The 26,597-nt window shown below is 45.2% G+C and overlaps 1 protein-coding gene across 2 annotated transcripts in view; it reads right to left on the bottom strand.

Annotated features, from left to right (window-relative positions):
* Positions 1–26,597, bottom strand: part of GARS1 (glycyl-tRNA synthetase 1) — a gene marked incomplete at its 3' end in the record, with an annotated part of 69,732 nt that overhangs the window by 21,051 nt on the left and 22,084 nt on the right. For both annotated transcript variants that reach the window (XM_077490675.1, XM_077490676.1), the window contains 8 exon segments: positions 4,762–4,924; positions 7,896–8,045; positions 10,162–10,307; positions 13,119–13,195; positions 13,505–13,593; positions 16,622–16,763; positions 21,870–21,972; positions 25,342–25,443. In XM_077490675.1, the coding sequence (XP_077346801.1) occupies positions 4,762–4,924; positions 7,896–8,045; positions 10,162–10,307; positions 13,119–13,195; positions 13,505–13,593; positions 16,622–16,763; positions 21,870–21,972; positions 25,342–25,443 (972 nt within the window).

Consider the following 26,597-nt stretch of genomic DNA (forward strand, 5'->3'; position numbering starts at 1 on the left):
TTGTGCTCCTGGTCTTTTTTATGGGACTGCTGAAAAGCACGAAAATTCTTTTTAGCCATCTGCTTTTTCTTAACTGGAAAAGCCTTCTTTTTATCGGCTGTTCTATCCAGCACAGACTCTAAATCAGGACCAAAGAGCAAGTCACCCGAAAAGGGAAGACCACCCAGCTTGACCTTAGAGGCAGTGTCCCCAGACCATGTTTTCAGCCAAACTGCTCTCCTGGCTGAATTTACAAGAGCCGAAGACCTAGCGGCCAGTTTAACTGATTCTGCTGATGCATCCGCCATGTATTTGACTGCATTCAGGATCAGTGGAAAGGACTCTAAGAGATCCTTGCGGGGTGTCCCCGCCTCAATATGGCTCTTCAGCTTCTCTACCCAACATTCCAGATTCCTGGCCACCACCGTAGCTGCCATTGCTGGTTTTAGACTGACTGACGCAGCATCCCAAGCTTTTTTAAGGATGGAGTCAGCTTTTTTGTCCATTGGGTCTTTAAGGATCCCCATATCTTCAAAGGCTAGATCCGTTCGTCTGGATACCTGCGAGAAAGCTGCATCGACTCTGGGTTTCTTGTTCCAAACCTCTGAGTCCTTATCTTCGAAGGGAAACCTTCTTTTGAGAGCTTTAGAGAAGAAAGGGGCTTTTTCTGGGTCCTTCCACTCCTTTCTCACTGAGTCTGAGAGGACCCTGTGGACAGGAAAAACTCGCCGTTTTGTTTCGTCCAACCCCTGGTACATTTTGTCATGAACTGACAGTTGTACTCTTTCTTCCTGAATTTCTAGAGTAGTGTAGATTGCTTTTAAAATATCATCTACTTCCTCTAGTGATAGCTTGAATTTGGAGCCCCTGCTATCTTCTTCCTCTTCCTCCTCCTCCTCAGAATCCCTGAAGGAGATGAGAGTACTACCCCCTTCGTCTCCAGACTCTTCAGTTTCCACCTGTCTGGATGACGACGCCCTGGGGCTGGGCGGTAAGTTCTGAGGCTCGGTCTGTGCGGGAGGGTTTTGTATCAGGATGGACTTGACTGAACTCAAAGAGTTTGTCAGCTCTTTAACCGAAGAAAACAAATCCTTATATTGTTGAGATGTTTCCTCTTCCACCAATTCTCTGATACAATTTCTGCACATTGCCTTCTGCCATGAATCTCTGAGGGGGGTTTTGCAGGAAGGACATTTTCTCTGACCTGGTCTAGCTTTTCCTAGTGATTTCTCCTGAAACGACATACAGGTTTAATTCACTAAAAGCTCTCAACAACCAGTTGCTTAACACCAAGCCAGTGCAGAGACCCACCACCAAACAGACCTACTAGTGAGACCCCAGAACTAGGCTGCAAAAGGTCAGAGCGAAGTCCACCTCTGACCTGCAGCGACAGGCCCCCAAGAGGGGGGAACAAACAAAGACATACCCACAGTAAAGCAGAGGGTGCCAGTGCACCTTACGTACCTGGGCTGGACCGGTGCTGGGGGCGCCTGTCTCCGCCATAGCTGGCTTGCACTCTTCCATCGTTTGAGTGAGGCAGCTATTTTACAAACAGCTCTCATTTTAAATTTTCCCGGCCGCCGCGTCATCAAGGCCGGCCGGAAGCGGAAGCACACGGTCACCTGACCCGCCCCATGACCCCTGCGTTCCAGGCGCTGAACCACGGCGCCACGCCCCCTCAGAGCGCCCGCGCGTCACCGTGAACGACGCCGTCGCCGCCCGGGACCCGGCGCCGAAAACGGAGCCATGCCGCTGACCTGCAGCGGCCTCCGCCAGCAACAGAGCCCTCCCTGCGCTAACAAGCGGACACCGGGCACCCGACGCCGGCACTCCGAGGGTCCTTACTCCCGTGAGATGGCGGGACCAGGAGCTCCAGGAGTCCTCTCCCCGTGGAGATGCTGCTGGGGGTCAAAGAGAAACAACCTGCAACAAAAGGTAAGCCTTACTCCCCTGCAGAGAGTGTAGCTCTCCCTGGTTCAGGCACATGCTTCCTCCAAGGAGGAAACACAATAACTGAAGCCATGGAGGAGGAGGAGGTGTTTTTAAAGTGGGCATGTGTTTCCTGATTGCAAGGTGGAGCTACTCTCTCCGGGGTTGTCCTGAAAGGCGATTTGAGAAAGTTGAAAAGGACATCGTGGGAAGGATCAAGCTGAAGGGAACGCTCCCCTCTTCCTTTATCTGCTATATGCTGTTACCTTACAGCAGTAAGGTAACTATTCAATTTTTCCACGGGTGTCAGCGATGCTGAAGATCTGCTTTGTTGTATTTGCACTTAAAGGCACAGTGTCACTTTGAAGTCAAAGACAGCAATACACAGTGTTCCAGCGCAACACTCTGCACGTTTGCACTTTTCTTGCACATTTGGACTAAGGATTTTAAAAGTCCAAAATCGCACTGGTTATTTTTATCTAGCTAGATGATTTTAATGACTTGTTTTATGTTGCTTTTGAATTTTATTTGCTAATCTGCTCCATGTTTTTGTATATCAGTCACCATACGAATAATTCACGTATATGCTAAATATTTTGCATAGTTATTTAATCACCTATAGTTGCACCTTGAATGTGGATATTTGGTAATATCACCTAATTATTGCTTCATATATTCATCTTTTGCACTATTGTTATGATTATGCTAGTTTGTTTTTTCTCCTTTTAATTATTTAATTTACTTTGCACTTTACGTACTTCTGTGATATTTACTAGGTGGTCAATCACAGTAGTTTCTCTAATATCACACTGAATATTTCAATTAAGAGCGCAACACCACCCCTCCCTCTCTTTTATAGCAGTTTCAGCGACTCTGCTCTTGAAGGAACTTAGACCACAGAGAGGAGCTGTGGAGCTCTGGAAGTCATCTTTCTGAAGCACAATAAAACCATCAGATGCAACTAAGATAGAGAAGGCTACAAAGAGGCAGCCGCCTATTACTTATATGCGACAGGTTTATTGCACTCCCGGAGGACACACTCTGGCTGTGAGATGAGAGAAGCACAGAGCAGTTATGCCCACCCTTGGTATTTTGTGAATCAGTTCACATAATACAATGGCTTCTGTGAATGGGCAGAAGGAAGGGAGGACCAGGCATAGCAATTCCAGCAACTCTGCCCTTGAAGGAACTGAGACCATAGAGTAGCAGTGGAACTCTGTAAGTCATCTTCCAGGAGCACAATAAAACCCTTAGATGGGAATAAAAGATACGGCTAGAAAGAGGCAGCCACCTTATTAGACTTAAAGTGGTAGTAAACCTCATATGCATCATTTCTCCAATACATGCAACCATTTTATATAGTTTGTTGTGTAAAAATCCAAACTGCTGTATTTCTGTATTCTCCGCTCTAAGCCTGTCACAGCCCTCTGAAAATCTCTAGTCCGTGGGCATGTCTATGGACTGGAGCCCAGAAGGCAGAGTCATGACATCACTGGCCCCACATCTCTGTATTCTCACACACTAGCAGCGGCTTAGCAGCATGCACAGCGCCGGAAGTGTTCGCTCACATCATTCCCATCTCCTCTGACTTCTTCCCTAATCACTGATAGATGCAGGTTCCCTGGTCACATCAAGTCCAATGGAGGATCCATAGCCCTTCATCAGACTTGAGGATGCCAAGGGGACCAGTCCACAACTGAAGTGTATTGGGGCATTGGCTGCTGCTGGAGTGGAGGATTGGATAGAGAAAACGGTTTAACCCATACCCAATACTAGGTGTGTCAAGCTAAATTTCATCATGGGGCCGGTTATATCTGTGGTGCGCTACGCACAAAGCACAGCGTTCCGGGGGTGCGCTACGCACAAAGCACCGCGTTCCGGGGGTGCGCTACGCACAAAGCACCGCGTTCCGGGGGTGCGCTACGCACAAAGCACCGCGTTCCGGGGGTGCGCTACGCACAAAGCACCGCGTTCCGGGGGTGCGCTACGCACAAAGCACCGCGTTCCGGGGGTGCGCTACGCACAAAGCACCGCGTTCCGGGGGTGCGCTACGCACAAAGCGCCGCGTTCCGGGGGTGCGCTACGCACAAAGCGCCGCGTTCCGGGGGTGCACTACGCACAAAGCACCGCGTTCCGGGGGTGCGCTACGCACAAAGCACAGCGTTCCGGGGGTGCGCTACGCACAAAGCACAGCGTTCCGGGGGTGCGCTACGCACAAAGCACAGCGTTCCGGGGGTGCACTACGCACAAAGCACAGCGTTCCGGGGGTGCGCTACGCACAAAGCACAGCGTTCCGGGGGTGCGCTACGCACAAAGCACAGCGTTTCAGGGAGGGGTCCGTACAAATCGCAGCGTTCCAGGGGTGCGCTACGCCGTGTGCAACCCCAACTCCAAACAGGCTTCTCTGTTTATAAATGACAGTGACACATTCCCGCTGCAAAACTGGATGCAAAGGCCAAGTGACAAGCCCTGGCAGGCCGGATTGGCTTGGCTGGACTTGTGTGACATATGCGCTAGACCTAAACAAGCGTTTTATCCCTTGCAGTACAGTGAGCAGCCCCATCGCAAAGGAAGGTTTTTACTTCCTCTGAAGTTGGGCTTTTAAATCATCACGATCAACAACATTTTTAAGGTGGAAAGACTGACCTGTTTGAGCCGCTCACTCACATACAAGAGCAATATGAACATCGGAGAAGAGATCAGTTACATCAGCAATACTGCATGACAACCATATCTGCATGTCATGGATTCATATGTTTATATTATAGAGAGCTTCCAAACGACTAAGAAAATTGCACAGTTCCCTGAAACAAAGAGAGCATGTAGAACATGGCTGCTGATAAAGTGACCTACCTGCTCCACAGCATCGCCCAGCCTCATCTTATGTGCCGACTCCCCACTGAGCTGTGCTTTGGAGGAATACAACAGGATGTTCAAGTCTGCCACGGCCTCAAATTTGGGGTGAACTTTCTCATTGGGGTCCACAAAGTGCTCGATTTCTGCCATAGTGAATTCTCTGCAGGGGAAACAGAACAAGCACAACTCAGTAACAAACAACCTTCAAGTCCATGCCTTACACTGTGCCATTAACATTCAGGGTGCAGGGTGTGCCACATACGTTCAGTCTGCAGGGTGTGCTTTACACTGTACCATGCATATTCAGTGCGCAGCCTGTGCCTTACATTGTGGCAAGTACATTCAGGAAACATTCTGTACACACCAGGGGTCTCCAAACTTTTTGAACAAATGACCAGTTTGCTGTCCTTCAGGATTTAGGGGGGGCCAGACTTTGGCCAGTGTGGGTAGAAAATGTCTTGGCATCAGTGGGAGTAAACAATGCCCCATCATTGGTTTTATCAGCGGGACGACTAGTGCCCCGTTAACGCTGTCAGCGGGACGACTAGTGCCCCGTTAACGCTGTCAGCGGGACGACTAGTGCCCCGTTAACGCTGTCAGCGGGACGACTAGTGCCCCAAGGGCCAGATAAAGGCAAGCAAAGGCCCGCAGTTTGGAGACCACTGCCTTACACTGTGCCACATACATTCAGTCTGCGCCTTACACTTACACGGTGTCATGTACAATCAGGGAGAAATGTGATCTGTAACAGTTTAGTTATGGTCAAGCTGTTTGCTGACAGTGTGGGGTTGATTTACTAAAACTGGAGTGCAAAAATCTGGTGCAGCTGTGCATAGAAACTAATCCACTTCCAGGTTTTATTGTCAAAGCTTAAAATTAAAAAAAAGCTAAAGTTAGAAGCCGACTGGATATCATGCAGAGCTGCACCAGATTTTACACTCTCCAGTTTTAGTAAATCAACCCCTAATGGTTGACTGGAATTGGGTAAAATGCTGTTGGAGATCATCCAACCCTGAAACAGGCCTGGTGACCTAATAAGGACAGAGCAGAATAATGGAGGGGGTGAACATTGCACTGAAACAAGTGCAAAGCCTAGAGTCCAGCTTCAATCTTCACATGACCAGACGTCATAAAAAGTAAAATATCTAGCTACTACTGCTTGTTTTTTTTCTTTATCTTTCAAGTAGAATAGGCGTAACTTCCCCCCCCAATCTGGATAGAGCAAGAGAGCATTATAACCCGTCAGATTTTTTTCCGCCATATGTGTCCCATCACGTAGATCAGCGTTTCTCAACTCCAGTCCTGAAGGCGCCCCGACAGGTCATGTTTTTTGAGGATTTTTCTCAGATGAAACGACTGTGGTAATTACTAAGGCAGTGAAACGCATAAAATCACCTGTGCAAAATAATGGAGAGCGTGAAAACATGACCTGTTGGGGTGTCTTGAGGGCGGGAGAAGAGAAACACTGGTGTAGATTTCCCTTCACTTCCTGTCCCATAGCCAAACAGGAAGTGAGAGGTAATTCCGGCAAATTAAGAACCCTTTCACACTGGGCGGTTTTTAAGGTGCTAAAGGGCTAAAAATAGCACCTGTAAAGCTCTTGGAAAAACATCTCCCCTGCTGTGCTTTCCCACTGGGATGCTGCGCTGGCAAGACCTTAAAAAAAGCCTTGCAAGCAAGTTCTTTGGAGCGGTGCATACACCGCTCCCGCCCATTGAAAAGAATGGGCACCGCTGCCGAATCGCCTGCAAAGCTCTTTGGCAGTGACACTACACAGGTGCATTTGTTCTTCATTCGGCCGCTAGCGGGGGTAAATGCACCCCACTAGAGGCTAAATAGCACCTCTAAAATGATGCTAAAAATAGGTAAGCATGCATTATTTATTTATTATTTTTTACACACAGGGCTGACAAGATAGGTAGCCCTCTATAAAACATCAAACTAAAGTCCCAGAATCAAGCCTCAAGCAGTTGAGAAGGTGGGGGTGGCGGGGGGTTTAAGCCCTCATTCACACTAAACTCAAGTTTGTAATCATGCGAGTTCAGCTAAAGTCACACAATTTCAAACCTGCATTTTAGTGCTTGTTCAGGGGCGATTTGAAAGACTTCTGTGCGGGTTCACGCTGGAAATAGCCCTCGAAGTCGCCAAAAGCGGTGCAGGAGCTACTTTTGGAAATCGGTAAGGAGTCGCACCGTTTAGAACGCTGCTGTTGCCGGAAACAGACTGCGAATTAGCATGCGATTGGACATGTCAAAACACGCCGATGTGAACGGGGGGGGGGGGGGGGGGGGGCTAATTGTCAAAGACTAATTTAAACAATCTGACCTTCAAAGCTGATTGGTTACACTGCACAGCTGCACCAGATTCTGTGTACCAGGTTTAGTAAACATCTCCCTAAATACCGTACACAGGAGACAATCGGCGGGTTCAATAAAAAAACGTTGACAACTGGCCCGTGTAGGTCAGTCTGTGTCCGTTTGACCGACTTCTGTCGGAGGAGCATGCTGGGAAACCAGCAGCCGACCAATACCTGATCAGTCCACTCAGCCAACGGCAGAGAATGCTGATCTGAGTGTTCTGGCAGGGGCGTCCCCCTGTCAGAACACAACTTATTAGTGTGTACCAAGCAGAAGTTTCCAGCCTCCCACAGGCGCAGCATACACACCAGAGATCTGCTGCGTTTACCAGATATTAAAAAGGTTGTAAACGGAAAAGGTTTATTAGCAGCCCCCCTAATACTTACCTGAGGTCCATCTCTCTCTATCCAGCGATGTCCACGACTCTCCCGCCTGACTGGCTGAAACACAGCCGCAGCGCCATAGGCTCCTCTTGCTGTCAAAGTCAGTTAACCAATCAGGAAAGAGAAGGGGCGGAAGCCAAACTGCAGCTCCATGTCTGAATGGACACACGCAGATGCAGCTTGGCTCAAGTGCCCCCCATAGCAAGCTGCTTGCTGTGGGGGCACTCGACAGGAAGGAGGGGCCAGGAGCAGCGAAAAAGGGATCTGAGAAGAGGGGGGGATCGGGCCTCCTCTATGCAAATCCACTGCACAGGAAGAGGAGGCAAGTAAAACATGTTAAAAAACATAAAACGAGACTTTACAATCACGTTGAAATGAAACCTTTACTTACCGAACTCTGATGAGTCCTGAACGGGGAGAAATCTCATTTCTAAAAGAGTTCCCAATCTGAGCAGCCGCAAATGGCAGTTTTCCCTGATTAAATTCCAACAGCCGTTTGAAGTTGAGGAAGATTCCTTGTGCAGTTTCTGGCCGGAGATACCTAGGAGGTGGGAAAATGGACAAAGTCTGAAGGACAGCTGCATTCAAATATGACAGGCCAATGACAATGACTTAGGGGACAACTCGGTTTTCTTGCAGTTGTTGAGAAGCAACAATTCCCGCTGGGGTCCCATCTCAGCATCTGCTATGGTATTCTATAGGAACTTGGGTTTCTTAGCTTCTGATGAAATTATTCCTGGATTTTGTGTACATCTCTAAGAGTGTAGTGTAAAAATTACATTATACTATCTGTAAAGCTTTGCATAGAAGCATGGTGCTCTACAAATACATTGTATAGCCAACAGTAACGTAAACAGCCCTCCAGATAATGGAATTCAGACATCACACTTAACGCTTCAGAATACAAAACATTTCAAACAATCGTGTACTTCCGTTAGTAATTTTGATGAAGGTCCTTTTCTGAACATGATTGACCCCAAGGCTGGGTCCACACCGCTGCGGCAGCGAGAACCGGATGTGATTCGCACCGCACTGCAGTACAAATCACATGCGATCTCTGTGCGATGCGAGTTCAGCCATACAGATAGTATGGCTGAATTCGCATCGCACCCGCCCCAAACTCGCAGAGGACCCTTTTTTTGGTCCGCAGCAGAATCGGATCGCATGGGTGCTCACACCATGCGATCCGATTCCTGTCCGAGTTTGCAGATCGCACTGCGATATGCAAACTGATCTGGGGGTGTTATTAACATTCCACTGACACTCCCAGCAGTCCGCATAGGGCAGTGTGAACTGCCGGCGGGAGGCATGCGATGCGGGAAAACGCTGCGAATTCGCTGCGTTACCGCATCGCTCTGGTGTGAACCCAGCCTCATGCACAAAGCCAGCTTCATAAATGACGTGTGTGTGGGTATGTGAATATAAAGTGTGTGTGTGTGGGTATGTGAATATAAAGTGTGTGTGTGTGTGTGTGTGTGTGTGTGTGTGGGTATGTGAATATAAAGTGTGTGTGTGTGTGTGGGTATGTGAATATAAAGTGTGTGTGTGTGTGTGGGTATGTGAATATAAAGTGTGTGTGTGTGTGTGTGTGTGTGTGTGTGTGTGTGTGTGTGTGTGTGTGTGTGTGTGTGTGTGTGTGTGTGTGTGTGTGTGTGTGTGTGTGTGTGTGTGTTGGCATTCCCGCCAGCAGGGGGCATGCACACGCCACTTATGTTGTGAATATTCACAGCTGAAACTGATCTACAGGTGTCAGGCACTCAATGCCCTCTGGCATCTGCCGACCATCGGTAAAGAACAGCATACATTGTACACCAAAACACTGGCTAGGCACACAGTTAACCCTTTGATCTCCCTAGATGTTTAAAATTCATGCACGTTTTCCACAGTTTGTAGACGCTACAACGTTTGTGTAAACCAATATATGAATATAGGGATTTTTTTTATATATACTAAAAACATAAAAACCGCAGATGTGATCAAATACCACCAAAAAAATCTCTATTTGTGTGAAAAAGGACAAAGTTAATTTTATTACAGTGTCACACGACTTCACAATTGTCATTTAAAGTAAAGCAGTGCTGTATTGCAAAAAGTGCCCTGATCATAAAGGTGGGTAAATCTTCCAGCGGTCTAATGGTTAAGAATTTTTTTTTTTTTTTTTAGAGTGGATGGTGATCACAAGAAAAAAATCAAAATAAGAGCGGTGTGCAGAGCCAAGCAGGGTACTTGCTTGCCTCTACACACCGTGCTTATTTTTATTTTATTTTTCTTGTGATCACCATTTGTACTCCTCTTTAACCACTTTCAGACCGGACCATTTTGCTGGCTTAAGACCAGACCACTTTTTGCGTTTCGGCACTTGTGTCGCTCTAACTGACAATTGCGTGGTTGTAGACCTACACAAGGCTGGAATGGGCTTCAAGACCACCACCAAGCAGCTTGGTGAGAGGGTGACAACAGTTGGTGTGATTATTGGCAAATGGAAGAAACATAAAATAACTGTCAATCTCCCTCGGTCTGGGGCTTCATGCAATGATCATGAGAAGGGTGAGGAATCCACCCAGAAATACACGGGAGAATATTGTCAATGATCTCAAGGCAGCTGGGACCATAGTCACCAAGAAAATAACATGGTTAATAAAGAGTAGGTTACGCACCCTGTCATGTTGCCCCCGGGTCCAATGGATGTCTGGAACATCAGATTGAAAGACACTGGAGGGGTGAGGTCATTTAAGGTAATGGGGGACTTTACATTGTACTTGACAAAGAGGTCGGCCAGTTCTTGTTGTCCGTAATTGTCCATCTATTTAGAGAAAATTTAAGAAAAAAAAAATTCAATTAATTAAATTCTGCATTCAAAACAATTACTAGTTAGTAGGGACAAAAAATACAGGCCTGATCATACAGAGGGAGGATAAGATCTAGTGCTGGGCACACAATACCCAATTTTGGCTAGTCTGAGCACTGCACAGGGTTTAAACTTATCAAGATTTGAGAACCCCACCCCCCTCTTCCAGAAGGTCAAAATTGACATTGCACTAATGCCCCATAGACTGAATAGGATGCGGCTCCTGCTAAAAAAGTTACATACCATTCAAGCCTGTGGGATGGTAGTGCCCAAGCACAATATTTTTATCGGCTAATGGAACCTATTAAGTGCAGCCACACATTGAGAAGGCTGGGGAATTATTATTATTTTTTTTAACAAACATGTACTTAAAAGAGCCCGTTCACACTAGAACTCGGTTTATGAAACCTGCATTCCCTGCACGTATTCCGCACCGTATTCAAAGAGCACTGCCCTTGTGATCTGCAGAGGGTGTCAGTGCACTATTAAAGACACCAGCACCAACACCAGATTGCTTGGTACAAAAGAAGTAGTGTGCAAGCGTGGAGTGGGACTTTATATAGATAGGTACCAAGGAAACAAATATAAAAAAATTATATAAAAATATATCACTATTTGTTAACAAGAAAAAAAACAATTTAAAAGATTGCAATCAATTACATCAAGGGTTTATATAGCATATATACATTCCATCATATGCAGATATCCCCAATATCATTCTGTAAAAAGACAATGCGTTTCAGCTCATACAGAGTCTTCATCAGGAGATAAAGAATATATCACAGAACCCAGTATACAAGATAGAGAGGATGCAAGTCCAAGGAGAACCCAAAGAGACAAGCCTGATGCAATGCAAGGGATGTGGAACCCAAAAAAGTCTGTAAAGAGCAAAAAGGAATGAGGGCCTGATATATACAAAAGCAAAACCTAAAGTGGTAGAGCTGGGTATTGACCTCGGATACAGATAAATGGTTAAAAATGGTATACCACATGGTCTCAGCCTTTGATCAGCACAAGCTGCAATTCCTTTTTGCGCTTTATGGCTGTTTTTGGTTTCAGCATCCCTTGCATTGCACCAGGCTTGCCTCTTTGGGTTCTCCTTGGACTTATATCCTCTCTATTTTATATATTGCACCATTGGATTTTGCAATATGTTCTTTATGTCCTGATGAAGACTAGGAGCTGAAACGCGTTGAGGTGTTTTTACAGACTGATATTGAAGATATTCTGCATATGATAAAATGTATACATGCTAAACCCTTAAAGTGGTTGTATACCCCTCTAGCAATTTTTACCTACAGGTAATCCTATAATAAGGCTTACTTATAAGTAAAAATAATATCTTCTAAACTTGTATGGTTTAGGACATATTCACCTTGCATGCAGCCGCTGACGTCAGCGGTGCATGCGCTCTGAAGGTCCGGCAGATGCTGCTGGACCGGATGACTCCCGGGTGCATGTGCTGGAGTGACATCATTGCAGCTCCAGCAACTCACATCGCCGGGAGCCACAAACCTGGATGAAAAACGCAGAGGGGAAAATGTCAGCTCCCACGGTGGCGACCTAAATGCGATGCTGACGCTTTGTTATAAGGTATTTCATAATGAGTTTGTATGCGGTGCATGCTAGCTCATTATGCCTTTGCCTTTTTTCTTTTAAACGGGTATACAACCGCTTTAAATGTAATCAACCTTAATCTTTTAAAATCTGATACAATTTTAACATTCATGTTTAAAAATAAAGCAATATATATTTTTATATCAATAATTCATATGTACCTATATAATGTTCCAATTAGGGCTGAAACAACTAATCGATTGATCGACAACTAATCGATTATGAAATTAATCGATTACTATTTTCATAATCGAATAATCGGCCAGTAACATATTGGGGTTAACAAAAAACTAAAATTAGCCCTTTATAGTACAAAAAGAGCAAATAGCTACTGTAAATATTACTTTCACTGTCCCATAGTAAAAAATGTATCCCTTACAGTAGCGATTATTTGCTCTTTTTGTACTAATTTTAGTTTTTTTTAACCCCATTATGTTACTAAACATCTCAGGCCTGGGTCACACCTTTGTGTTTTTTGGTGCTTTTGCAGAAACACACTACAGTTCATTTACATGGTTTCCTATGGGACACGTTCACATCCATGATTTTTTCAGCTGCTGCGTATTTGGAAAAGACAAGGACTTTTTTTTTTAAACGCAAAACTGTGCTATTTTGGTTCAATATACTTCAATGAAGAAGCTGCAGAAAAGCATGTAATGCGTTTTTGCGGCAACTTATGTTTTTTAATCTGCTCAACAACAAATTGGCCAAAAAAAAGGTAAAGATTCAAATTGCAGCAATTTTATTTTTTAGGTTATTAACCGATTAATCGAAACAATAATCGGCCAACTAATCGATTATGAAAATAATCGTTAGTTGCAGCCCTAGTTCCAATCTATGCTTGCACACAACAATTTAGGGATGAGGCACCATATATAATAATAGTCAGCTGAAAGCAATAAGATTTTATGGTACAAAAGAATCATGCAACCTGATTGCAGTAGATTAATAAAAGAAGTACATGCACTACTTTTGGTGCGGCGCAATTCCAGCCCATTCAAAATGAATGGGCTGAAAAAACATTGCATGGAACTACATGAGAATCACACAGGAGTGTTCATGTGCACTCCCTATTGTGAATCGGCCCAAAATCATGATGGCTGAGCCACCAGATGTGTTTAGAGGACTTCACCAGACAACACTGCTCACCTGTGTTAACACGCTCTCCATTTCTGCTTTCTTTTCTGCGGTGCACTTTTTGTCAGACATAAGTTTCTGGAGATGAGCTGCCAAATAAATAACCTTTAGAAAGGGGGCAGAAAACTACTACAGTCCAGCGAGTAGTATCAGCATTGCAATCACATATAACAAACAATTATCTACAGGACATAATAGATGATATGAAGAACAAATGGGAGTGAAGGGACAAAGGAGGAGTAGAGAGGAGGTAAAGGGGGACAGAAGAAGGTACAGGCAATGAGAAGACAGGAGGGTAAGAAGGGTGAAAGACAAGTGCACAAGCAATGAGTAGAGGGGGCATTAAGGGAGGGCGCAGAGACTGAGTGTTCCTGACGGTGCCGGCTGTAATGTGTCACCTTTTAGAAGATGGTCTGCCCGGAAACATTCACCATTCTTGACATCCTTCACCATAAAATCGGCAAACTTGTCAACATGCCCAGATGTCCTAAAATGTAAATAGGAGGGTGCAATGTGTAAACAAAAAGCAATATTATAATGACATTACCTTGTATATGAAAATCTAGATCATATCAGTTCTGCAATTCCACGAATTTCCCCAGACACAGTTATGCGATACAAACAAATGGCCATTGCACCCATCAATAGCCGGCCTTCGCAGCAAAAAGCACAAAAAGGGTGACATGTCAAAAAAAAAAAAAAAATAAAGAAAAGATTCCCAGCTCAACTTACATTAAAAACGGGGTTTTAGTTAGACATTTGCAAATACATGCGTACGCTGAAGAGCCACTCCTCGGCACCCCAGTATTATCTACAGTCTGCTTTGTAAGTACACTCAAATAAAAAAAATAAACAAAACACACACACCTCCTAGACCAGGGATATACAATTAGCGGACCTCCAGCTGTTGCAGAACTACAAATCCCATGAGGCATAGCAAGACTCCGACAGCCACAAGCATGACACCCAGAGACAGAGGCATGATGGGACTTGTAGTTTTGCAACAGCTGGAGGTCCGCTAATTGCAGATCCCTGTCCTAGACCATCTACTAGGGTTCCTCCAGAAGATGCTAGGAGTTCCTTAAAGCGGTATTAAACCCAAAAACAAAACATGAAGATATTACAGTTTACTACTCTTTAAAGCGGTGGCGGCATTTGTTTTCTTTAAACTTTCTTCCTTTATTTTCAACTGGTGATCTGGCCAGTGTTATTTTTCAGCTTCCTTTAAGCTGTCCAGCAAAACTGTCAGTTAAAGGATTGGGATAAACAATTTTTTTTTACTACTGACAGGGGTGCTTCCAATGGTCAAACAAACTGTGGCTGTAACTGCTTTAAGCGTTAGTAAACCGCAAGATAAAAAAAAATCCTGCAAGGCAATGTCATAATGTGCTAGTACGCATCGCATTATGAGAAACTTACCTTTAGAACGAAGGACTCCAGCACCGCTGAGACAGCTGACATCTTGCCCCGTTCTTCTGAATTTGCGGCCTCCGGCTACATGAGTGGCCAGGGGGGCGGGTAATTACATCACTCCCGCACTATAAGCCGGACCTTCAGAGCGCATGCGCCCATGATGCCACCAGCTGCATGCACTCTGAATAGCTCCTAAACGGTGGGGGTGGGGGCGGTACGCTTGCAGGATGTTCCGAAAAGTCCTGCAAACATCTTTAGGGTGGGTTGGGAGCGCTGTATTTAGCACTCCCAAAACACAATTCCCATTGGAATGAATGGGCAGCGCTTTGAAAGCCCTGCCAAATGGGACTTTTTAATCCTTTTTTGGGAGTAAAAAGCTCCCCGCTAATTGCCGAAAAGATGGGCGGCTCAGTGTGAAAGTAGCCTAAATCAGCTAGTGCATCTTACACTACTCTCTCCCCACAGAGGCGTAAAGAGTGTTTCGGTGATCCCATTCCATACAAAACCTTGTGTCAGGAAGATGGTAGCAGCCTCAGCTCACTCCATCTAGGCACACCCCATGCGTTTCACCATGCCCCATGGAGGGGAGAAATATATGTGTGGGGGGGCCTACACGAAGCAAGCTGAGGCTGGTACCATTTTTCACATGGCTTAGTATGTATGCAGTTCCTGAAATGCTCTTAACACCTCTATAGTATGGTTATGCAACTTACAGAAAGATGGCAGCAGCCTCAGCTCACCCAGTCTAGGCCGAGGCTTGATGGGTTTCGCCCTGCCCCCAGAACGATCATGGACTAAGCCCTGGGGTGGGGCAAAACATGTCAGCACAATGGCCGAGACCAGGGGTCTCAAACTGTCAGCCCTCCAGCTGCTGAAAAGCCACAAGTCCCATCATGCCTCTGCCTGTGGGGTCCATGCTTGTAACTGCCAGCCTTGCAATGCCTCATAGTTTCGTAACAGCTGGAGGGCCGCCAGTTTTTAGACCCCTGGCCTAGACAGAGTGAGCTGTGGCTGTTACCATCTGACACATGGCTTAGTATAAGATGGAGTCACTGGAACTCTCTTCACGACTCTAAAGTAGGATTTGGGTTGGGATGGAGTTGGTTCCAGCCTGCACCCTTCAGTGGAGTACGAGATTTGGGAAGCCTGAGCAAACATACTAAGACCTTTAAAAAAAATAAAATAAATGCAGCCCCCCCACAAAGATTGGTAAGCTGTAATATGTTATTTCTTAGCAAAGCCAACGCACAACACCAATAACCTCCAAAGCTTTCTGTAAGGTTGGCATCCTTTCCAATGATCACCGATGTAATACATTTTTTTTCCCCATGGCACAACCCCCTCCCCCCATAAGCTGATTTTAGTAAGGGGTCCCCAAGACAAAACTTTTTTTTTCCCTCTAGGGCAGGGGTCTCAAACTGGTGGCCCTAAAGCTGTTGCGAAATGACAAGTTCCATGAGGCATTGGAAGGCTGACAGTTACAAGTACCAGTCCCACAGGCAGAGGCATGATGGGACTTGTAGTTTCGCAACAGCTGGAAGGCCATCAGTTTAAAACCAAAAGTTTAAAAAAAAAATGCTGAGAAAGTATGTCCTAGAGTCTTTTCCGATCCACCGCTGACACCCACTGTAGATACAGGTGACAATGTATGACAAAACCTGTTAGCACCATAAAGGCACTGGACCTGCTTCAACACAGGTACCTGGCCAAGCTTCTCCAGTGCCCAAGGGGGCCACAACGTTACAGCCATTTTATACGTGCAAATAATTTAAGGACTTCCTGGCATGCTGAAAGAATAACCCAACCCCTTTGCCTTTCATACCATCCTACTGGCCAGTAAGGCTGCCCATTTCAGTTACTGGCCAATAGGAACATGCTGAAAGAACCTTCTATGCCAGAAATTCTATCTTGCTACATCCGGTCATGCAGAGCTGCCTTTGTCCTTTATCAGGTTTCTTTTTAGAACTTAAGGAATGAGGACTGGGAAGGATCCCAGATTAGAAGCTGGCAGCTCTTCAGTGCCCACCCTAAACAAAAAAAAATAAAAAAATAGGTATGGGTGTAATTTTCATTTGACAATACAGGTAGAAGAAGACAATTACTTGAGAACAGGCTCTGGGGTCAGCATGGTGCAATCGATTTCCAGGATCTGCTCCTCCTGTATGAAGTGCTGTCTCCACGTCTGGATGATGTTATTTTTTAGCGCACAGCCAACAGGCCCGAAGTCATACAATCCGCTGACGCCTGAAATAGACAACCATGGTAAAACGGCGATAAATGTACAAAATCGCCCTTAAAGAAACATTAAACCTTCATTAAAAAAAAAATAAAAAAGTAAATAAAACATGTAATACTTACCTGCTCTGTGCAATGGTTTTGCACAGAGCAACTCTAATCCTCTTCCTGTGGGGTCCCCCGCCGCTGCTTCAGACTTCTTTTTGGCTAGTACCCCTACAGAAAGCATCTGTCTATGGGGTACTTGTGTGGGCTTGCTCCTGAGCTGCCGGCCTTTAACACAGACTAGCGGCTCGGCCCAGCATTTGCTTTTTTTTACCTTAAACAACAGCTGCGGTGCAGACATCCCGGAACTCCAGGACAGGTAAGTGTCCTATTGTTAAAAGCCAGCAGTATGTGTAGCTGCTGGCTTTTACATGTTTTTTTTTTTGGGGGGGGGGGGGGGGGTGGAACACCACTTTAATGTCCAGGCAGCTATAAAGGACAAAGATGACTGCAGCGCTTTTTTTTTTTTTTTTTTTAATACTTCATTATAAAGCAGCATGAAGGTCATATATTCAGTCTCCTCTTACAGGTACTATATGTTTCTCTGTAGGAGAGTTAAAGACAGGGTCGCTTTAATGTTCTTTAATGAAAAAGGCATGTTGCATAGTTTGTAGTCACCACACACAGCTTGCTCTAATCCCAGGTATATGAAATAGAATTCTAGAGGGATCACACAACGGGAAGCCAAGGTCTCATTGTGTCATAAGACAAAAACAAGCTGTAATATTAAATATTTCACAATAGGGGGCAGGGAAACCCCTCCTGGTTCATTTTTTTTTATTAATAAAACCCAATTCCGGGGACAACGACCTGACCAGGGTTGGCAATGAAACATTTTCAACCCCCCCATCATGCAGGCTTCTCACCTACATCCTGCAAATCTGCTTGTTTACATGGCGGGATTTAGTAGAGCTCCTGCTGTACTTCTGGGCTACTCAGATGTAAGAGGTTGTAGGGCTCATAGATCCCACCGCTTAGGCGCATCTCCGCCGCCCTCTTCTCTGAGCCCTTCACAAAAAAAGACACACAGCCACAGAATTTACTTTCTCAATGGCCAGGAGGAGAGGGAGGCGGAGACACTACCTCAGTGCTGGGGCCTATGAGCATGGCAACGCTTACGTCTGAGCAGAACAGAAGTAAAGTGAGAACTATACTAACCCCAGACGTAAATGAGTATATTTGCAGGATATAAGTGCTTTAAACCTGGTAAGGTTATTGTTGAGCTTTAAAGTATATATGGATGCACTGTACCTTAAAAGTATAACCAGATTTAAAGAGGAAGTAAACCCTGATGGGTTTATTTCCTCTGTCTCCCTGCAAAGGTAAAGCATAATGGGCTACTATGCATCGCATAGTAGCCCATTATGTCACTTACCTGACACAGGAGCCAGCAAAGTCACCGCTGTCCCCTGTAGTCCAGAGTGTCCATCTTCTGGGTATTGCTGCTCCGGCTACACTCCGCTCCAGAGCAGCGATGTCACTCCCGCGCATGCGCACGGGAGCCGCCACTAACGGCATATTGCCATTAGCAGTGGCAAGCTGCTAACGGCGATAGTGCACTTGCGCGCAGCTGACTACGGTGCTGTGACTGTCTCTTAGTAAATATCTCCTAAACTGTGTAGGTTTAGGAGATATTTCTTGGACCTACAGGTAAGCCTTAATCTAGTCTTACCTGTAGGTCAAAGTGGTTTGTAAGGGCTTGCAACCAATTTAAAGCAGACCTTCAGAGTTTTTATTACAGATTATGTGAGCAGACTGCAGTTCCTCTTTAACCACTTCCCATCCCAGCCATCGTCAAATGGCGTCTGCAGGAGGGATCTCCCATCCTAGGCGGGCATCATATGATGGGGGGCACGTGCCCGCCGCATCATTCGGGAGCCAATGTGCGTGGCCCAGCAGCCGGGCACCCACGATTGCCCGATAACAGAGCAGGAGCGTAGATCTGTGTGTAAACACACAGATCCACGTCCTCTCAGGTGAAAGGAGACTGATGGGGTGTTCCCAGTACAGAGGAACACTGATTGGTCTCATCCCCTTGTGAGTCCCCTCCCCCCTACAGTTAGAATCACTCCCCAGGTAATACATTTAACCCCTTCCCTGCCAGTGACATTTATACAGTAATCAGTGATTATAATGTAAATGGTCCCAAAATAGTGTCAAAAGTGTCCGCCGCAAATGTCACAGTCATGATAATGCCATTACTAGAAAAAAAAAAATTATATAATAAAAATGCCATTATTATTTATATATAAATATATTTTTTTTACTAACAATATGTAGAAGAATACATATCGGCCTAAACTGAGGAAAAAATGTACTGTATTTATCAGCGTATAACACGCACCCCAAGTTTAGGAGGGAATTTAAAAGTTTAAAAAAATAAAATAAAAACTTTTAGGAGGGAAGTTTAAGGGAAAAAAAAATAAAAAAAAAACAAAAAATAAAAACTTACATTTAAATGCTCATCAATGCAGCCTTATCAGTGTCCTTTGAAGCCTTGTCAGTGTGTTTGGCGTTTAACCACTTCCCACCCGGCCAATGCATATATACGGCCGGGTGGGAGCCGTCTACTCCTGATAGGACATTCAGGAACGCCCTTCAGGAGTAGCGGGACCGCGCGCGTGCCGGCGCGATCCCGATGTGCTCGTGTCACCCGGACACGGCACATCTCAGATCGGCAGGAGGGCTCTGTGATTGGCCCTCCTGATCACATGACGGCCGTGTCCAATCACGGCCGTCATGTGACGTAAACAAACAGCCAGTTGCTAGGCAATCGGCTCTCCTCTCCTCACACGGAAGTCACCGCTGAGGAGAGGAGAGCAGAACGCTGCAGCCGGCTGATGATCAGTGAGTATGGGCTGCTTTTTACAGCTTTTTACTCACTGATCATCAGTCTAGTGTAAACACACAACACACCACACAGTACAAACACAGTCCCCACATATGTCCCCAAAACACACATGTCCCCAAAACATACATGTCCCCAAATAATAAAAACACATGTCCCTAATAATAAAAACATGTCCCCCACATATGTCCCACTAAAATCACATGTCCCAATGATTATCTGCACACATATGTACGTGATCACCTGCACACATATGTACATGATCATTTGCGTACATATGTCCGTGATCACACAAACCAATTATTATACACTTAACGGAATTTTTTTTACCAAAAACATGTAGCAGAATACATTTTGGCTTAAATTTATGACAAAATTTGATTTTATTAGATTTCTTTTCAAATAGAAAAAAGAAAATATTGTTTTTTTTCCAAATTTCCGCTTTTTTTGCGCTTATATCGCAAAAAAAAAAAAACGGAGTCATGAATAAATAACACCAAAATAAAGCTCTATTTGTGCGAACAAAATGATAACAATTTCATTTGGGTACAGTGTAGCATGACCGCGCAATTGTCACTGAAAGCGCTAGAGCGATGAAAGCTGAAAATTGGGCTGGGAAGGAAGGGGGTGAAAGTGCCCTGTATTGTAGTTGTTCTCGGCGGCTTTCGGGTATTTTCGGCCGCACTTGGCTATTTTCGGCCATTCTCGGCTGCTTTCAGCATTCCGAAAGCCGCCTAGAACGGACCAGCGTGGCAGAAAATAGCTGAGAACGGCCGAAGATGGCGAAAATATCCGGAAGCCGCAGAAACGGGGAGCAACAGCGGGGGATCGCCGTATAATACGCATCCCCCGATTCCGCCGCGATTTTAGGGGGGAAAAAAGTGAGTGTTATACGCAGATAAATACGGTATTTTTTTTTTAAACTGGGATATTTATTTTAGCAAAAAGTAAAATAGTTTTTTTTTTCAAACTTGTCACTCTTCTTTTGTTTATAGAGCAAGAAATAAAAAACGCAGAGGTGATCAAATACCAAAAAAAAAAAAAAAAAAGCTCTATTTGTGGGGAAAAAATTATAAAAATGTAATTTGCGTACAGTGTTGCATGACCGCTCAATTGTCATTCAAAGTGTTACAGCGCTGAAAACTGAAAATTAGCCTGGGCAGGAAGGGGGTTAAAATTCCCGTTATTGAAGTGGTTAAAGTAGAATTCCAGCCTAAACCTAACTAGTCTTAAAAACACGACGTGATCGCCTCTGTCAGCCAGCAGCAGCTGCATGAGAGGGGAGGAAGTGCCGACAACGGATGGGAGCCTATGGGTGACATCACCGCTCCCAGGCATTATTAAATGCTTTCTCTCCTCTCTCCTGCATCTGCTGCTGGTCAACAAAGGGAATCACGTGACCAGACCGGGCAGAGAATAGGTGGGTATATACATTTTTTAATTACATTAGCATAGGTGTTAGGCGGGGGAGGGGATATTTTTAAGACTAGTTTGGGTGAGGATGTAATTCTAATTTAACCCCCTTAATGCTGGCACCTCCCGGCCCTTTAATGGGCTTCTGATGCTGGGAGGCAGGGCGGGGTTTATGGCCATGTGACCGCCATGATTGGCTGGAACAGCGGTCACTTGATCTTTCCTGTAGTCGCCGGTAATGTTTAGGCAGTGTGCTCCTGCCACAGGTTTGTGTACATTTTGGTACGCATATATGAGGCCACTCAGCGTCAAGGCCCATCCGCCGAGAGGCCACATATTTTCATACCATCGGCAAAGAGGTTTATAATAAAAAACTAAAAAGAAAAAAAAAAACTTGCAAGGCAGATGTTTATTGCAGAATAGACATGCTATATGTCTCTTCTGCAAGAACAAAGACTTACCTGTCTGCTGGTAGTGTTCTATTGAATGCACACTGACCTGCACACGCAAAGCACAGCTGGCATTTTCAGTAGCAGCTGTGCCAGAATGATAGATGCGCGCATGCGTGGGGTGACATTCCCTCACTGGCCATTCAAGAGGATGAAAACCCGACCCCCTGGAAGTAGCCAGGGGAGAAGAGGACAGTGGACCCTGGAGGGATTGTAACCACCACACTGCTGGAATGTGGAGGAGAGTATTTCTGCGAGTATAGTGCCACTTTCACCCATCCCACATCCACTTGTGTTGATTTTATTCCTTCTTTGGAGTTTTCTCCAAAAAGTCAAAAGGGAGTCATCACCATCGCTTACCTCCATAAATGGCAAAAGCCTGGTCATAAAAGAATCGCCTTTTGAGGGTGTCCTCCATCTTGGCCCTGTCCACGATATCATCCTGGGGCTGAAGAGACAGCTCCTAAAAAAACATAAATAGCAGATTGGTGGGACTCGTATGACCTGCACATAACAGACAGCAGGACACTGGGATCGTTGGTGCTTTTTCAGTTGCAGTCATCCATTCCTTATCCATCTCACTCTCCAGCTACTTTAGGGAATTAACCTGAACGGGGGCACAAACAGGTAAACTGAAAAGGTTAATAAAGCTCCCCTCCAAACAATTTTGGAACTGTGCACAATAACCAATCAGCTTCTAACTTCAGCTTATTCAATTAAAGTGGTTGTATAGCCGCAAAGTTCATGCATGAAGGTAAAAAACCTTCTCTGAGCAGCTTCCGTGCACCCCCCCCCCCCCATGTCATTTACTGGCCACTTCCTTTCCCGAATGAACACAGTGAGTGATCAGTACCAATCACTCCTGTGTCCATTCACCACTGAAGCATAGTAAACCGTGTTCGGTATACTTCAGTTTGAGAATGAGCAGGAAGCCTCAGAGTGCTTCCTATTCATCAGTGCAGATGAGGCTGTAGAGAAATGGACCGAATAATCGTCCGTCACTTTTGGCTGGGGAGAGTTAAGCTGTATGGGGCTCCGTGATTTCCAACAGCAGCCCTGCTTTGAGTTCCAAAATTGTGGTGAGGGAGCATGGCTGGGTAAATGTACAAGCCTGGCTATGTGCAGACATGGTCACTTTGCTCTGAATGGCTCGTGACGATAGTAGCTCCTTAACTTCACATTGGATCACTGGCAGGAACCCCTAACATCATCTCCGAGTGCAATGCGGGTACCATTCCATGAGGTTAAGATGAGAGCTGCAAACACTTTCTACTGTTAGTTAAAAAGGTAAACGGTAGACACTCGCAGTGAGTGACAGGTTCACTTTAAATCACAGCTGGAATCGCCCTGCTCAAAGCAGTCACAGTTTTTTCAGTTCCATTTCAGTTTGACGTGTCTGACCTACAATTACCATGTCTCCTTCTATAATACTACAACCAAATCACAAGAAAGCCGAGAGAGAACTGGTTTAGTCACAAATCACCGACTAGATGCCAACTGAATGCAGGTTTTACTTGTAGATGTTTCAGTGATTGGTTGGCATATAATCTGGGTGTTCCCACTTGGACTGGAGCATGCCAACTATACAAAAGAGCAACTGGGCAGAATTCTGTACAATAAACAAGACAAAATAAGAGCTTCATAGTACAATTACTACTATAGTTAGAAATGTACATTTATAGGGTAATAAATTATACACAATTTAGGGTGAATAAATGCATTTCAATGTCTATTTATGCGCTCCTTCACGATTGAAGAAAACATGGTCTATATTTTTGCCATAATAAATTACACAAACAGTGATAAAACAAATACACACACACACATACACACATACACACATACACACATACACACATACACACATACACACATACACACATACACACATACACATGCAAAAGTATTCACCCCCTTGGCATTTTTTGTTTTGTTGCTTCACAACCTGGAATTAACGTGGATTGTTTGAGGATTTGCATCATTTGCAGAACATGCCCATAACTTTGAAGATTTTTAATTGTGAAGCAAACAACAAATAGGACAAAATAACCGAAAAAAATCAATGTGCATAACTGTGTGTATATCATTTTTTTTTTTTTTTTTTTGCTTTAACAGTTTTTTGGACCTTATTCCAATGTGCTGTCCATTTACAACAGTATTCACATTTCATCGCCATTCATTTACTTTTGGCGCTGTACACTTTTTCTTAAGATTATTTATACGTTTGGTATATATTACTTATCTGTGTCAGCTGCCGCCCTAGCACAGAGATGCACCTTTTTTAATTTTTTTTTATGTTCAATATCTATATATATATATCTAGATCTCTATATCTATTTATATATATTATATATATAAAAATGTATATAATAAATTACAGTTGGGTTTATGTATACAGGAAAACTCCCTGCACATTTGGGATCAATAAATGTAATAGCAGACCGACCAAAGGGGACTTGGTAATGTTTTCGCATTTCTCTGTGTTCTTAATACAAAAACAGCAGGTACATGCAAGTGTGGGTGATAACGGACTTATAGGGATGCACCAAATGTTTTTTTTGGGGCCGAAACCAATACCGAAAATAAATCTTCCTCGATCCCAAAAACCAAAATACCGATACCGAAGGTGACTGTTTTTAAAAATATTTTGGTACAGGAGACGGTCAGCGACTGGGGACATGGTACAGGAGATAATCAGCGACTGGGGACATGGTGCAGGAGACGGTCAGCGACTGGGGACATGGTGCAGGAGACGGTCAGCGACTGGGGACATGGTGCAGGAGACGGTCAGCGACTGGGGACATGGTGCAGGAGACGGTCAGCGACTGGGGACATGGTGCAGGAGACGGTCAGCGACTGGGGACATGGTGCAGGAGACGGTCAGCGACTGGGGACATGGTGCAGGAGACGGTCAGCGACTGGGGACATGGTGCAGGAGATGGTCAGCGACTGGGGACATGGTGCAGGAGATGGTCAGCGACTGGGGACATGGTGCAGGAGATGGTCAGCGACTGGGGACATGGTGCAGGAGATGGTCAGCGACTGGGGACATGGTGCAGGAGATGGTCAGCGACTGGGGACATGGTGCAGGAGATGGTCAGCGACTGGGGACATGGTGCAGGAGATGGTCAGCGACTGGGGACATGGTGCAGGAGATGGTCAGCGACTGGGGACATGGTGCAGGAGATGGTCAGCGACTGGGGACATGGTGCAGGAGATGGTCAGCGACTGGGGACATGGTGCAGGAGATGGTCAGCGACTGGGGACATGGTGCAGGAGATGGTCAGCGACTGGGGACATGGTGCAGGAGATGGTCAGCGACTGGGGACATGGTACAGGAGATCAATGCAGCCTCACCAGTGCCCGTCAGATGCGTGCAGCCTGTGTCCCCAGTAGGGATGAGCCGAACACCCCCCAGTTCGGTTTGCATCAGAACATGCGAACAGGCAATAAATGAGTTCGAACACTATGGGACTCGAACATGAAAAATCTAAAGTGCTAATTTTAAAGGCTTATATACATAGTATTGTCATAAAAAGTGTTTGGGGACCTGGATCCTGCCCCAGGGGACATGTATCAATGCAATTTATTTTATTTTATTTTTTAAACGGACGTTTTTTCGGGAGCAGTGATTTTAATAATGCTTAAAGTGAAATAATAACAGTGACATATTCCTTTAAATTTCATACCTGGGGAGTGTCTATAGTATGCCTGTAAACCATGTTTTCCCCAGTCGACAAAATTAATGTAACTGCTTGTTTGCAAAGTGCGGTCCAATAAAGGAGACGTTTTTTTGTTTGAGAAGCAGTGAGCGTGAGAAGAAGATTTGTACCTTGGCTTCCAAAACCTTTTTTCTGGCTTTCAGTTCTGCCACGGCTCTGTCCACATCCACCTGAGGAACTTTCTCTTCTTTTAACTTTCTGACGAGGTCACCCTACAAAATGGAGAAGAAAGTCAAGACAGAGCATTGTGAACCTGAAAAAGTGGCAAATAAATTCCTGTTACAGTGCCATGATATATTGAAGTACAAAAGAACCCTGCTGGACCCAATACAACCAAGAGCACCCAAATCATTTATGTAAAAGACCAGGATTCCAGACACCAGGTGTAGGAGTGGGGTGACTCAAGAAGAATGAGTGACCAGAGGTGATGAATGGGAGCAACAGTGAGACAATTCTTGATAAAAAAAAAGTTGACTGCCTACAAGCAGGGTGACCATTGGGCCATAGTGAAGAGAGAGATTTTTTTTTTTTTATCCATTGAACCAATAATTTTTATTATACAGGGAGGGGGAAAAAAAAAAAAGAAATGATCAGTATATCATTTTAATGGTCGGTTTTATTTCAACAGTGAGAGACAATGAACACAAAAATATCCAGAAAAACGCATTTCAAAAAAGTTATTAAGTGATTCATTTTAATGAATGAAATAAGTATTTGACCCCATCAATCAGCAAGATTTCTGGCTCCCAGGTGTCTTCTATACAGGTAACAAGCTGAGATTAGGAGCACTCTCAGCTTGTTGCCTGTATAAAAAGACACCTGTCCGTAGAATCAGATTCCGATCTCTCCACCATGGCCAAGATCAAAAGAGCTGTCCAAGGATGTCGGGGACAAGATTGTAGACCTACACAAGGCTGGAATGGGCTACAAGACCATCGCCAAACAGCTTGGTGAGAGCCTGACAACAGTTGGTGTGATTATTCGACAGTGGGCAAACTTACAAAATCAGCAGGGGATCAAATACCCTTTTCCCTCACTGTATAGTGCATCTAAAACCCAAACCAAATATGTTAAGGAGTTTACAAAAATGTCACAAAGCAGGACCCACTGTCTCATGCACCACACCTGTACCGCAAACCCCGGCAAACTCCAACAGCGCAGCTGTAGCCCCCCCCCCCGGCAGTCTCCTACAGCGCGCCGCAGCCCCCCCCCCCGGCAGTCTCCTACAGCGCGCCGCAGCCCCCCCCCCCGGCAGTCTCCTACAGTGTGCCGCAGCCCCCCCCCTGGCAGTCTCCTACAGCACGGCCGCAGCCCCCCCGCACAGCAGTCTCCCACAGCGTGGCCGCAGCCCCCCCCCCCTCGGCAG

The sequence above is a fragment of the Lithobates pipiens genome, unplaced genomic scaffold (assembly GCF_037356315.1).
Source record: "Lithobates pipiens isolate NorthernLeopardFrog02 unplaced genomic scaffold, aLitPip1_a1.2 Scaffold_19, whole genome shotgun sequence".
Lineage (NCBI taxonomy): Eukaryota > Metazoa > Chordata > Amphibia > Anura > Ranidae > Lithobates > Lithobates pipiens.